The following is a 13,725-nucleotide window of genomic DNA, read 5'->3' as shown; positions in this document are numbered from 1 at the left end:
TTTGTGATCTGCAGACCACATACGTTGCTATCGTGAATTACAGGATTTATTCTGTTAACTATATTCCCAATGATTTTTCTTCATACAACATATATATATGTTAAAGCAAAAAATAAAAACCGAGTGGCGAGTGTTTTGAGAGTTTCTCAGGGCAAAGGCTGTGTTCAGGACGAGCTTCTTGTCAACATTTCCGTAACACTAGCAGTTAGCATCATTAGGAGGAAATGATCTTGTAGAGATGAATTGCTCAGAGAAACTCTCAATTAATTCCAATTATGACAACTCTGTCAATTCAGTTATGTTTCTATAATTATGAATTTTCTCTGGAGGAAACGTCACATGATAGATGGATTATATCAATACTATAAAAAAGGCACCAGAGAGTAATATTATTCTGTGATTATTGTAAAAAATGATTTTTATTGTATACTTAAGTAAAAAAACGTTTCACAGAAAAAATGAAATTTTTTCTTCACATTTAACACAAATTTCATAATCTGTTTAATATGAGAAACAGCAGAGTAAATAATCACAAATGGAAGCATCACACACACATACTTGACTATACAAATATATACATTAAGTTATGAAGAATGTGCCTGAGCGAGCTTCAGTAATAAATCAGGATCGTCTACCAAGTCTTTCAAATTCAAGTTAGAGTTACAGCCAGTATAAGGACACCTATAATTTAAAAATAAAAACATGGGTCATGAAATAGGACAAAAAGTAAAAAAAAAAAAAATTTCAACAAAAAATCCAAGAAAAATTTTTTAGGACACTTCTTTACTTGCACAAAATGGAATATAGCCAGCAATGAAGTTTGTTAAAAATTTAAGTTTAACCATGTTAAGGCATTTGTGTTTCAGCACTTAACTTGATACTCTACATGTATTTTGGTATTTTATTTTCAACTTGGACAAGCACTGATACTTTGAATAATTTGTTTCTTGTTCCCCCCTCCATAGATTTTATGGGGACAACAGATTTCTAATTTGTCTCTATTTTTCTTCAGCACAAGTTGCATTCTCAAAACATTCTTTAGATGAAACATTACTGAAGCTTGATGTTGCAACCAAGAAATTTGGATTTTATTTACTTTTGATCAAACCTTCCTTCTGGTTACCTAATGCCAGGAGAAAGGCATTTTTGAATGTTTAGCACCACTGATCAAAAACTAAGCACATTGAAAAAGCATGTGCTTTTCAGAAATAATAAATGTTTCTGAAATGAAACACATGGTAAACTGAAAATAATTTTCAATTATATATTTCTCACAAAAAAAAGGACATTTAATAAAAACACTCTCCTCTTTTTTCATGAATATATATAATTAGTAAATCAATTTACAATTCTAATTGATTTAAAAGGAGGTTCAAGTGATGGGTACATTCTTCTCTTAACCTTCTCAACACAAAATTTGATAGGTGGCAACTGGTATTGTGGGACTTGAACCAATGTTTTCCAAATGTCACGAATAAAAAAAGGGGAAAATTTTCATTTGACTATGAACTGTTGGTAAAAAATATTTAAAATTGTAAAAAAAAAAAAAGAAATATGAAAGTATACTGGCCCTGAAAATATATATTGTTGAAAAAAAGAACATATTTTTGTTTTAAGATTTCAAAATTTAAAAAATGTGCTGGGAGACAGCCAGGGGAAGGATATTTATTTAACAAATGAAGAAATGTATTCAAGCAAATTAAAAATAGTGTCAACTTTTTAGAAACTGAAATATAAAGTGACAATAAAAAAAATCTCTCAAATATATGTAATGTAAACTGCTGGGGACACAATTTTGTGGCAATTACCAATAAACAGGATGGGAAGAAGAAATGGACACTCTTTTGGAATTAGATTTAAAAAAATATATCACAAATACAGTCAAACCTTGTCAAGCCAAACTGAATATAAATTAAATGCTCATCCAACATTGAATTACATTATAATTTTTGTTTAATTCCATGAGCTCCCGATTAAGACAAAACATCAGTAGCTTCTCGAATACTCTCAAAGCCCATGTTCTATCTACTCTTCCAATAAAAGAGAGTCCTGATTCTGCTCTCTTCAAAATCTCTTATTTGAGGCTATTCCAAAATACAGGGCTTCTCAATGATTTGCAACATGGCCAGTGTCTTTCTAAAACCAATTCTTCACAATGCTGTATAGTGTGTAATTGATATTCTTTTCCTACTTTGATTTGTTACCATGTGGGATTCTGAGAAGTTCCCTTATTTCGCCACTAAAACTACTGCAGCTGTTTTTTAATAGACCTGAATATCTAGCATACATCTATGTACTCACTTCAAATGAGCCCAACAGGGCCATTTCCCGTTGCAATAGGGAGCGCATAGGTGGATACCGAGGAGGGTGGGAGTGAAGCGAGGTATCCACTAATAAGAGTGGATACCAACTTTTGTCAAAACTCTGTTAGTACAAAATATTTTTGTTATTTCTTTAACTTAAGATTTTCTCAATAGGGTCAAATTGTTTACATGAAAATTAAATGCATATATTTGCGGCATAAATCCTATTTCTTTTTGAAGAAAATTAATGTTTTATGTATGAATCAGAAGTTGTCAGAAATGTCAAGGCAATTCCTGTCAAATGTGCTGCTATAAATTAACCCTCTCAGTGGCAATTATGAGATACTTCACCTTGTTAAAACCCCTCTTACTTCCGCAAATGACAAGCTCAGATACTGCATTGTTTTTTCCCACTCCAGCATGTTTTCCATTCCCTAATCAGTCAATCAACAGCCAATAGGCGGAGTCAGCTATTGTTCACATTTTGATAACAGAAGGAGAAAGATGGTGCTCAGAATATATAACTTTTTGCCCTCTTTCCTTTATAGTAGTATAGGAATATTCTCACTGTATGAAACATAGGAAAAAAAACAGTATTTCTCTTCCTTGGCCTTTTTTTTATATTATTCTTGGAGTTGGGTGGGAAAGAAAGCACTGTCACTTGCACAAAATCGGGAACAACTTCTTGAGAAAAGATGTGATATTTTTTAGAGAGCATTTGTTTATTTCTACTGTGCCAGTTGTAACGCAGATCAGTGAAATTCATAAAACTGCTGGAAGGGGGACTCATTTGCATTGGGTGATACCCACTAGCTTTCAGTGCACAGGGATCAGTCTTGCACATATAGATGACTGCACAACTTGTTCATCGCTTCGAGTGGATGACCACCCTTATCAACTTCTAGATTTTAAAAAAAAATTGAAATACAGTTGTTCCTCAGTATTTTTGGGGTTAAGTTCCAGGGTAATTGCGAATACAGAAAATCTCTCTCCTCAAACAGTACAAACTAAACATCTGTTTTTTAGACATCTTGTTTATATCTACTTTGTGCGGCCGAAGTAGAAGGGGAACCCAGTGATTCTTGGTGATAGTATTTGAAATAATATTATAACATTTGTTAGAGAGCTATTTATTCTTCATTCAATTTAATTTGTTAGAGTACGGTAACGTTCTACATGATCTCGCCCTTGAAAATGGGGCAATGGCTAAAGTCGATAGAGTGTGTGGGGTGTTTGGTTTGCAAGAAAGGAAAACGTACCATACATGGGCCTATGCCATGGAAACAATCCATTGGTGATTTTAACTTACAAAGCCTTTGCGCTATGTTGCTCTTAATGAACTTGTCTTTAACTTTTTAATCGTCATGCAGTATTGCTTTGGTTTCAGGAGCTTGACTGCTCCTGAAACCAAAGCAATACTGTATTCATTCCTCCAATGTTGATTTCTGAATTTCTGTTAATTTTCTTCTATGTCAACCTCATTGAACCCTTCTCCATTCATCTGCTTCATTAACAGTGATAATGTGGTTCATGAATTTTTTCACTGGCTCTGTAGTAATGGATGTGTCCTCTGGCATGCATTGTTGCCAAAAGTTCTAACAGGAGATGACTGTTCCTATCTTTATAGCTTACACTAAACAACTAGCAATGACACTAAACACATCTGCGAAATTTATCCATGACTTCAGATGTCTACTGCATTTCCATCTTCTTCGATTGCCTGCACAATAAGTAATGTATATAGCAAGCCATAAATGTCGACATAATATCCAAACAAGCAGCTTAATGCTGATATGGAGTTAGAAGGCATATGGAGGACTTAAACACTTGAAAAAACTTCAGGAGGGGTTTTTAAAACGCTTATTTAACATGTACAATTTATTTGCTCAGATACGAGAATTAGCGTTACAACAGTGTTTTCTAGAACTGGGAAGGACACAGGGAATATGGAAATCGTGAGGACTGATGGTACTATTTTCTTTCCCATTTCATGTCTGGGTTCCTAGAGATCTGAGTTGAATGAGTTTGACTTAACGAGGTTCTATTGTGTATATGAAAATTGATTTAAAATAACTTAAAATATGTTCGAGGGAAAAATACCTTTGGCGTCCACTTTTGATGTGTCTTGTAACTGCACTTCTTTCGAAGTAATGGTTGCAGGTTCGGCTTCGCACAGGATCCTGGATTATTTTTTTCGTGAAAGGGTCTTTATATGATTCAATCCTCTCTGTTACAATGAAATCAGCATCTTCTTTGCCACCTGAAATAAGTGGATCAAAACTTGTAACTCTTGATCCAGGCACATGACTATATCATTAAAAGAGTATTTTTACTATAAGCTAGAGGGTGCTGCAACCTGGGTGGAAAGGAAAAAACTTTGACACATCTGTGACAATACTGTATCGAACAACATTACAAAGTACGACTTATTTTCACATGATCCCAACTCTTACTATAATACTGATCAAGATTTCTGTTTAAAATGTTTTCCTACTTACAAAGTTCATTCATGTCCGTTTTTTGAAAAACATTATAAATGGGATTCACTGTAGATGTAATATGTTTTATTGGAGGTGCGCCAGAACCAGAGAATAGTATAAAGGATTTTCACTGTATATATACTGACAGTGATATATTAAACACACTTGAATTAAGTGAGTTAGATTGAATTTTTTATACTATGAACAATGTTCTGACAAATAAAAATCATTACAAAATTAAATACCAGATGCTTTGAGATTTTCTATCTCGCTCTCCAGTTTCTTCAACATTTCTTCCTGCACAGACGAACTCGTGACAGGACCTGCTTCTCCCAGTGTATTTTCTAACATCTCATCGATTTCTTGACATGAATATTCACTCTTTTTGGCCTTGGAAAGCTAAAAAAACAAATTCATAACTGTTTTTTTCCCTTGATCATATGTTACGGATATAATTTGGTCAGAATTTATAACATTGTTACTTTGGTAGATGCTCAGATTTAATGAAAACTGCACATTTTTAGAAACTAATCATCTGGTCCCAAACAATATATTGTTATGAAAATTATATAAACAGTCATAATTTATCATTTATGTCATCTTTCACCAGTAAATAGTTATTAATGCATTTCTCTGTAAACCTTGCCAAATTGACAACAAACTTGGCAAATTTAGAGACAGGTCTGATGATTTGTTGATGTTCTGATGGCAAAAAAAAAAAGATTAGGTCTCGCAAGAATATGGGCGTGCATTCTGGAAGTTTTCTTCGCCTGCATATAAGCGCCGCCAAGGTGAAACCAAGAGGAATTTATAAGACGAGGTCTCCTTTATGCGAGACGTCGCTCTCTCTTAAGTGTGTTGTAAAATCTCTTCTTCTTACATGCAAATAGCTGTACTAACACCTGTTTTATAAAATAAATCTGTGTTATGTCCTTCAAATAGCTTCATGTTTTGCCATCTCAAGTGCTTGTGAGAGGCCATTATCCAGAACAATACTATTCCTTTAAACGTCTTTCCCATTTATAAACTTTGAATTTCACGAACTAATTTTTCCTGTTTATCTGGGTTCATAAAAATGAACGTTGACTGTACTACAAAGTAATATCCAAGAGTGTGTAACCCCCCCCCCCTAAAATGTTAGTTTCTGCTATTTTTCGGATAATTTGAATTTTCAGTAATCCGAGGTGTTCTCGCCTTGGCCCATTCATCTTGGATTATTGACTCTACTGTATGATGGAAACTATGCTGCACATTGCAGAACAATCTGAGAAAGAATTTTAAGAAAATAGAAAAGACTATTTTGAGAATGTTTTACCGTAGGAACCATTACAGAACAATGCAAAACATTTTTTTGGGGAAGAACAGTGGGGGTTCTTTGGAGTGAAATGCTGCAATTCTGTGGTACCAAGAAATAAATGTTTAACTGCTTGTTGGAGTGGCAGCAACTGAGTTTTAACATAGCAATTCCTCCGTTTATTTTTAAAGTCCGATTTTTGAATTAAATATTTATCATACATTTCACAACTACGGGAGCTAAACATTTATGTGATATATTAGTCATCACTAGGGCTTGGACTTCTATGACAAGCCATATTTTAGGAATTTAGAAGCAATTAATAATTTTTGTGGTCATTTATCACAGAAAATTTTAATCCTTAAGCATTTTCTTCGGACATGTAGTATGTACATAGGTGCCAATTCACAGACTAGAAAAACCTGTAGTTTATTCCGATGACACATTCTGCATCAAAGAAAACATGTCAAACAAATAAAAGGGGGAAACTAGGGATTTTTTTGAAATTGCAATGGGTGACCATATAAAAATCCTGTTTTTCCAGGATTCATTTTTTCCTGTCCTGATTTTTTTAGCAATAATTACCCACTTTGTTTACGTTAACCATCATATTTGATGACAATTACCGATTTTTCTTACTTGAAATACTGATTACCCATATTTTTCCTGAGAAAACGGGGTCAACCTGAAATTTCAAGGAATAGAAGAGTATTTTCTTTAGGGATTTTCCACATTCAAACAAAGCACAATTTGAGGACTTTTAAGGATTTTCCCATGAAGATATGAAAAATTAGAGATGTAAAATTGGAAGAATTAGATTTCCGACCAGAAGATTTTAATAAGGCTGAAAAATGGGAAGGCTTCCGGGTAAATTGGAAGCATTGGCACCTATATACGTACTAACAATGAATTCTGGTCTCTTTTTTTGTGGGGGGAACCTTTTGCATTTCCCAGTAACCACTTTTTTGTTCTCAGAGGATCCTTTTGCTATGTTTCTGAATGGAACGTCAAGCACTTACAAAAGACGCCATTCATTTGGACACTCAAAATCTTCAATGCATTTTCATCATGCCTAAATACAAGCAGTTTTTGGCAGGAGGGGTAAATTTGGTTTGGTCACCACTTCCTGTCACTGTAAAACTCCAAAGCTCTACAACAATGTTTTTTGCATTGTTTTGCAGTCAAAATAATTTATTTCAAGTTTCCCCCCCCCTAAAATTGCCACTTCCTAAAGTTTGGTAGTTGCCTCCCTTGGTCCTTTTCTTCAATTCTGGCATTGCCTGAAGTTAAGTGTTTGGAATAAAGAGTGACAGAATTTTTTTCCCAGTACTTTGTGGGAAGGGAGATTTTCAGCACTGATAGCCGCTGTGCGGTCACGTGGGCATCGAATGTGGGTAATGTATAACCAGTATTGTTAGATGATTTAAAAGGTATATTCATGTGAAAAAAACCAAGAAATAGAATAAGGAATGTTCTTTACATTGTCCTTCATCTTTTTAGTGCCTTTCATGAACGTATTGACCTCTTCACTCAAGTCACTAAAACCAGTCATGAGCGACTGAATTTTTTCAAGTCTTCTGATAGCATTATCATCTGGAAGAAAATATAAACATAGCTAAACAGATGCAAGAAAAACAATAACTTAAAGCAGAACAACATAACTAACTTTCTCGCTAATAAAAGCTTTCACATGCTCTCGAAATCAATGTTCTCTCGAAAAAAAAAAAAAAAATCAGTGGGGAGAAATTACCAAGAAAAAGAAAGGGATTATAATAGAGGTTCCTTATTTTCAACCTAGATGATTCTGCATTTATTCTAGAGCAGTGGTTGTCAGCCTATTTTGACTCACTAAGTCCTTTTCAGTATATAATTTCTATGGTGGAGCAACGTAGGCATTCTTTTTTATGTATTCAGTTGAATTCGCTAGAACATTTTGGTTGCAACACCAATTCAGTTATAACGCCTTTATTTGGTGGCTCTGACCAATTCCCATCGAGAATAATGTTAACAGACTTTGTTTATAAGGTCAATAAAAATGCAGCGACTTTGGATATAATGACAGATTTCTTGTCGCAATTCCATTCTGTCATGATAAGGGTGATAATATGACATGTATAATACATGCCATATTATATGGAAAATTATGATGGAAAATTTCGTAATTTTATCCTTCTTGACTTTTTTATTTGAAAAGGAATTTTCTTTTCAATGAAGCTTACTTTAATTCATAAGTAGAGCCCAGAAGTTCAGGCAAAATGCCATAAATGCCTTTCTTTGCCTATTTTAAAACTTCTTAGATAAAAATGCCTTTTCTGAAAATTTTATGCCACACAAATGCCTATTTTAACATAATTTTAAGTTTATTATTGAATTACAGAGGCCATAATCTCTGTAAAACTTGGATATTTTGAGCATGGAGATCTTCAAAAGAAGTGCTCTTTTTAAAATTTTCCAACTCTGGAAAAAACTTGGCAAATTTATTGTAATCAATATTATTTTGCCAGGAAAAAGATTATACCGTAGTTCTGTTTTCGGCTCAGATTACAAATTCCAAACACAGGAATGTCCCATAATATATGGGTCATATGACAGCAATTATAAATTATTTGGTCAATATACCGTATACCTGTTTGTTGGCAAATTTACCACTATGCTAAAACACTAATATATCGCCAACACCATCCTCTTAGTTACATTTTGAACATTACTAGTTTTTTTTATTGTACCATTGATAACTCTAGCAAATATTACCAAGTTTGGTCTGGTGATAAAGATAACCAATAATAATACTTGTGACCCAGCAGTAAGTTATATCGTATATTGGGAATTCATCAATTATTCATTTATCTCAGTAGTTTCTCAGCAGGTGTCCACAGACCCCTTGGCAAGGCTTCCGAGGGTCCATGTGCTTGGATAAGATAATGAGGTAAATTCCAAATGGATGATGGTACATCATTATTTGGGGACTATTTTTTTTTATTTCCAGACTCAATTTGGCACTATTTGCTAGAGTTACCTGCAGAAGGATAGGAACACCTAATAACACTTGAAAATGTGCCAGAGGGTGGTCTTGGTGACAAAGTTGAAAACTTGGCGACAAGAAGGTATACCACATGTTGGAATCGAGCGATAATGATTAACTTGTTCTGTGTTGAATATTATTAGAATAATATTTAACACAGAACTGTAAAATGATTGGAACAGTAACGCCTATAGGATATAATCCATTTTTTCTTCTGCAATATTTTCCCTAGCGTTTTGGTGGCTTTTCCTCATGATTGGCCATTTTCTTCTGTGAGCATTTTTTCTTTTCTGTCCACTGCTTTCATTATCATCATTGGCTTCTGTACCATTTACACTGTTGGTTATCGTCTGAAGGTGATGTCACCACCAGAGGTCATTAGTAATAATAGGCTTTTGTAAACACAGCATGTACACAGCATGATTTTGAATTAATTATGTTACCATTTTAGAGCTTTTTGTTTTGTTTGTTTGTTTATATGCTATACCATTTATACTGTTTCCCCCAGCATGTTTTTAGTACAGTGGCAGTTCGGATAACGAGTAATTCACATAACAAGCAAAAATTTTGAACAAATTTTGGCTTGGTTAACGAGTGATGATTCGCATTACGAGCAAAAAATTTTGGGCTTTATTTATTTTCACATTGTCACAACTGAGCTAATGATTTCGTTCTGACGTTTTTCGCTTTCGTTCTCACACGTACTGTGGATAATATTTCCCCTAGTCTTGGTCAGCACAACACCCGGTGAAATATCGATTGAATGTCGTTTTTATGCGAGTGAATAATTGTTGAACAAATTATCAGAGTTTCCATTATTTCCCACAGGGAAGTTTGATTCGATATACAAGCGATTCGGATAACGAGCACATTGGCAGAACGAATTAAGCTTATTAACTGAAGTTCCATTGCATATCATGTTTTTTTTTTTCGTTTTTAATAACCATAGTATTATTCCATTTTGACAATGTGTTGGAGATTTTCTTTCTTTGGCAAGAAAGGTATTCGAAAGCACGGCTCCGCTTCACTCTTCAAGACTTCTCATCATGCATTCGGGTGTTTTTTTTGTTTTTTTACCAAAGGAAAAAAAAACAAAAACTAACATTTCAAGGTTGGGAATCCCACTGACCTAGCCAGAAGAATAATTGGAACAGCTTTGGTATAAGGGACACGCCACATTGGTAACTTTTTTCCGGCGATAAGTTGCCATCATTGGCGTACTCTGGTTCGGTGTTGTTCCGCTGGGTTGTCGCTGTTCTGAAAAATTCTGCCAGGTGGCGTTAGTTGTTGTAGCGCGTCTTTTCAAACAGCCGTACAGCCATTTTGTCGTTTGTGCTTGTTCTGAGTGTTTGGATTACATTTTCGTCGCTGGTCAGGTTGTATTGTTCCCTTTATTTAAACAGTGCCCGTATTTTATTTATACCCTGATCGCTTTATTATTCAAACAGTCCGGGCTTTATTTAAACCCAGATCGATTTATTATTCAAACAATGGTCCAGGCTTTATTTAAACAATGCCCGGGTTTTATTTAAACCCTGATCGATTTATTTTTATCCACAGTTTTATTTTTTAAACAATCCAGAGCTTATTTTTGTTTATACCATTTGTTTTTGTTGTTTTTTACTGTTTTCTATGCTGGCGATTTTTTTTTCTGGCGGCTTTTTTCTCGTACCGTCGGACATATTTGACATCGGAAAAAAGTCGCCAAAAATCGCCAACCTGTCCCTTATACCAAAGCTGTTCCCACGTAAGAAACATCCTATATGGTTACTACTCTATGTAACGTCCATTTTCGTAGGAACGATGGCGGGGGGTCGTTATAACGAGCATCGACTGCAATTCCACAGTTGTTCAAGGAAATTGTTTATTTTTTTTTCAACAGAGTAATTTTAAATCTAATTTTTTTGAACGTAGAAAAAAAATGTAATCTTTATATTTGGGCTTAATATTAAGTAAGAGATGGCAATGCTTTATTACCTTTCTTCTCTTTAAGTTCGCTTTCAGCAGCTGCGAACGCCAGTGAAGAGGATTGGTCCAGCTTGTTCAAGATGTCTTTGAACTCATTTATTTCAGCTTCAATAGCTTGAGTAAACAATGGCATTTTTTTAAAAAGTTTAAAATTTTCATCTACTAACTCACACAGACTTTGTTTTCATCACATACGACGTTTGAGACGGGCGTGACCGAAGAGCGCAAAATCTGAGGTGACCATACGTCCAGTATTTCCCAGGACAGTCCCGGTATTTTCTGTTTTTTTTTGGCCGTCCCAACTTTTTGGCAAATGTGCTACGATTTTTCCTGTATTTTACGTACCCGAAGCCCACTTGAATTTTTATTCTTTATTGAAGTCAAAGATTGAAATTATTTTTCAACTCATAAATTATATTATGATAATTACAACTATAAATAAGAATATTAATCTCCCACATTTGTCTTGGTGAACGGTTTTTTTTTTCGTGGAATTCATTTTAATCCAATGCAATTTGCAGTAATGCTTCATTTCCAGCCATTGTGATTGTTCCGTAATTTCAACAATATTTGGCAACTTTGTTCGGTTTTAGCGTCATTTTTGACAATAATTGGCAATGTCCCGTATTTTGAATCTCGATTTCCCGTATTTCTCTCCAGGAAATATGATCAGCTTGGATCAGCTTAGTATACTGAGCTATAAGTAAAGTTTACTTATAGCTCAGTGGCTTAGTAACAGCCAACATGGACGTATAGTGTTGCCAAATATTCAATAGAAATTTTCGCATTAATTATTCTGATGTTTTTAGCCACCTGGCGGTTGAGGTGTTAAAGCTACATAACCAGTTGCTGTTGTCTGCAGTAACTTTTTCGTTATTCAGCTGTTTCATTTCACTTCACCCAAAAATTAATTTCTGAAATTATACATCACACCAAGAATTATAAGCAGTTCCGTCTCAACCGGGCCCATGCAGTGGGTCCTCAAGAGAAGGGGGGGGGGGGTGCGCTCACGAAAATGCGATTTTGTTGAAAATTTTCGAGAATTTGCCAAATCCTTAGTCAGGAAGTGCACGATTCTCTTATGACGCCCTGAACATAAATGGCACTTACTTGTGTTTCGCAAAGACATATACAATTTCAGTGAGAGAAATACTCCCTTGTGTATGTGTGTGTGTGATGAAGGGTTTATTGCCAACTAGTTTTCAAGGATGAAACTAGAGGTGAGTTTTGCTTTCTTCTTTTATAAATATCAGATGGCAGCAGGTGTTCCATAATAGACTTAATTTTTTCAGCGATGTTTTCCAGTCAGCGGTAACTGGCGCCGTGGCTTAGATGGTTAAAGCGCCTGTCTAGTAAACAGGAGATCGTGGGTTCGAATCCCACCGGTGCCTCGCTGGGAAACTTTTTTCCCGGTGATGGCTCTTCAGTTAGATGTCCCGTAGGATATGCACCGAGCCATCGCACGATTGGTTGGTTGGTTAGTTAGCCTGCTGGGGGAGGCCTACAACGCTAGTTACTCAATCATTGCACTCCATTCATAGTTAGAAATTTAATGGCAGATGGCAGCACTACACATAACAAGCATTACACAGTAACAAAACTCACGTTAGGTTCACAACACGTACGCGCACATCCCACCATGTACCAATTCATTAGTAATTCCGTAGAGGAATATGGACGAGAGGTGCTTGTGTGATTTAGTAGTAGTCTGCTGATAGATAGCACCAGAGGGCTCAATGTGTTTAGGTATTCAATAAAAAAAATAAATTTGTGTAGGGCCCCTATAATTCAGTGACCTCGTATCAAGTCCGATACGTTGTTCAGGTTACAAAGGATTGCATATAGTTATTGAAATAAAAAAATTTACTTTTTATACGGACATTTTCCCTAGACAAGTGACTGGGATTAAATCCCTCTGGCTTTTAAAAACAGTTTCGTTGTAGGAACATTGATCACCACACACACACACACACACACTTTCGTATTTCCTGAGTAGCAGCATCTGCAATCGGCAGGTGGTAATGAAGTCATCAAAGATCTGGTATAACTTCAGCAGCCCGTGCAAAGGCAAAAGCCTGTGTCTGTGTGTACATGTGCAGTACTACTACTACTACTACTAAACCACACATGTACCTCGTCCATATTCCTCTGTGGAACCTCTAACGAATTGGTACATGCGGGAGTGTGTGTGTAGTGAAACCTGACGTGAAGTTTGTTTCTGTGTAATGCTTGTTACGTGTAGTGCTGCCATCTGCCACCAGTTTTTCTAACTATGAGTGAAGTGTAATGATTGAATAATTAGTCGTTGTAGGCCTGTTGCTCTCTGTGGCGAGAGGCCTACAACGACTAATTATTCAATCATTACACTTCAATCATAGTTAGAAAAACTGGTGGCAGATGGCAGCACTGGTAACGAAATCCTTGCTTTTTTGTTTTTCCTGTTTTGTTGATTGTAATTAATTTTTTGTATTGTCCACATGATATTCTGAAAAGAAGCAGTAAATCACGGAATAAAGAAAAATATCACTGGAAGTTAAGAGAATTTGCCGGGAATTCTGAGGAAATAGACATATTGCATACGACATATCGGAATCGAACTTGAAATTATCCATAAGACAAAAAATTCGAATTAATCAGGCAGTTTTTTTCAACATTAAA

At 35.3% G+C, this 13,725-nt stretch overlaps 1 protein-coding gene and 1 non-coding gene across 2 annotated transcripts; one reads left to right on the top strand and one right to left on the bottom strand.

Moving 5' to 3' along the window:
- Positions 1 to 320: 320 nt before the first annotated feature.
- Positions 321 to 11,277, bottom strand: LOC149087035 (uncharacterized). Its single transcript, XM_089231255.1, has 5 exons — positions 11,077 to 11,277; positions 7,558 to 7,670; positions 5,029 to 5,182; positions 4,404 to 4,563; positions 321 to 681 (listed from the first exon to the last, which is right to left on the bottom strand). Exons 1-5 carry the CDS (start codon positions 11,198 to 11,200, stop codon positions 585 to 587), a joined length of 648 nt encoding a protein of 215 aa, XP_089087381.1. The 5' UTR covers positions 11,201 to 11,277; the 3' UTR covers positions 321 to 584.
- A 1,107-nt stretch (positions 11,278 to 12,384) lies between these two features.
- TRNAT-AGU (transfer RNA threonine (anticodon AGU)) lies at positions 12,385 to 12,458 on the top strand. Its single transcript has one exon. It is a non-coding gene; the product is annotated as a tRNA-Thr (tRNA).
- The last annotated feature ends 1,267 nt before the right edge of the window (positions 12,459 to 13,725 follow it).

The sequence above is a fragment of the Pholcus phalangioides genome, unplaced genomic scaffold, assembly GCF_987345545.1.
Source record: "Pholcus phalangioides strain wild (caught in Gottingen) unplaced genomic scaffold, Ppha-v1.0 ptg000004l_1, whole genome shotgun sequence".
NCBI lineage: Eukaryota > Metazoa > Arthropoda > Arachnida > Araneae > Pholcidae > Pholcus > Pholcus phalangioides.
This window is presented reverse-complemented; position numbering and strand designations above follow the sequence as displayed.

What these genes read in the sequence shown, in the direction of transcription:
- LOC149087035 (XM_089231255.1), bottom strand. Translation starts at nt 11,200, where the DNA reads ATGCCATTGTTTACTCAAGCTATTGAAGCTGAAATAAATGAGTTCAAA. An exon ending in AGAAAATCTCAAAGCATCTG is followed by an intron (nt 4,564 to 5,028) that starts GTATTTAATTTT and finishes CACTTATTTCAG; the next exon opens with GTGGCAAAGAAGATGCTGAT. An exon ending in ATCAAAAGTGGACGCCAAAG is followed by an intron (nt 682 to 4,403) that starts GTATTTTTCCCT and finishes TTTAAATTATAG; the next exon opens with GTGTCCTTATACTGGCTGTA.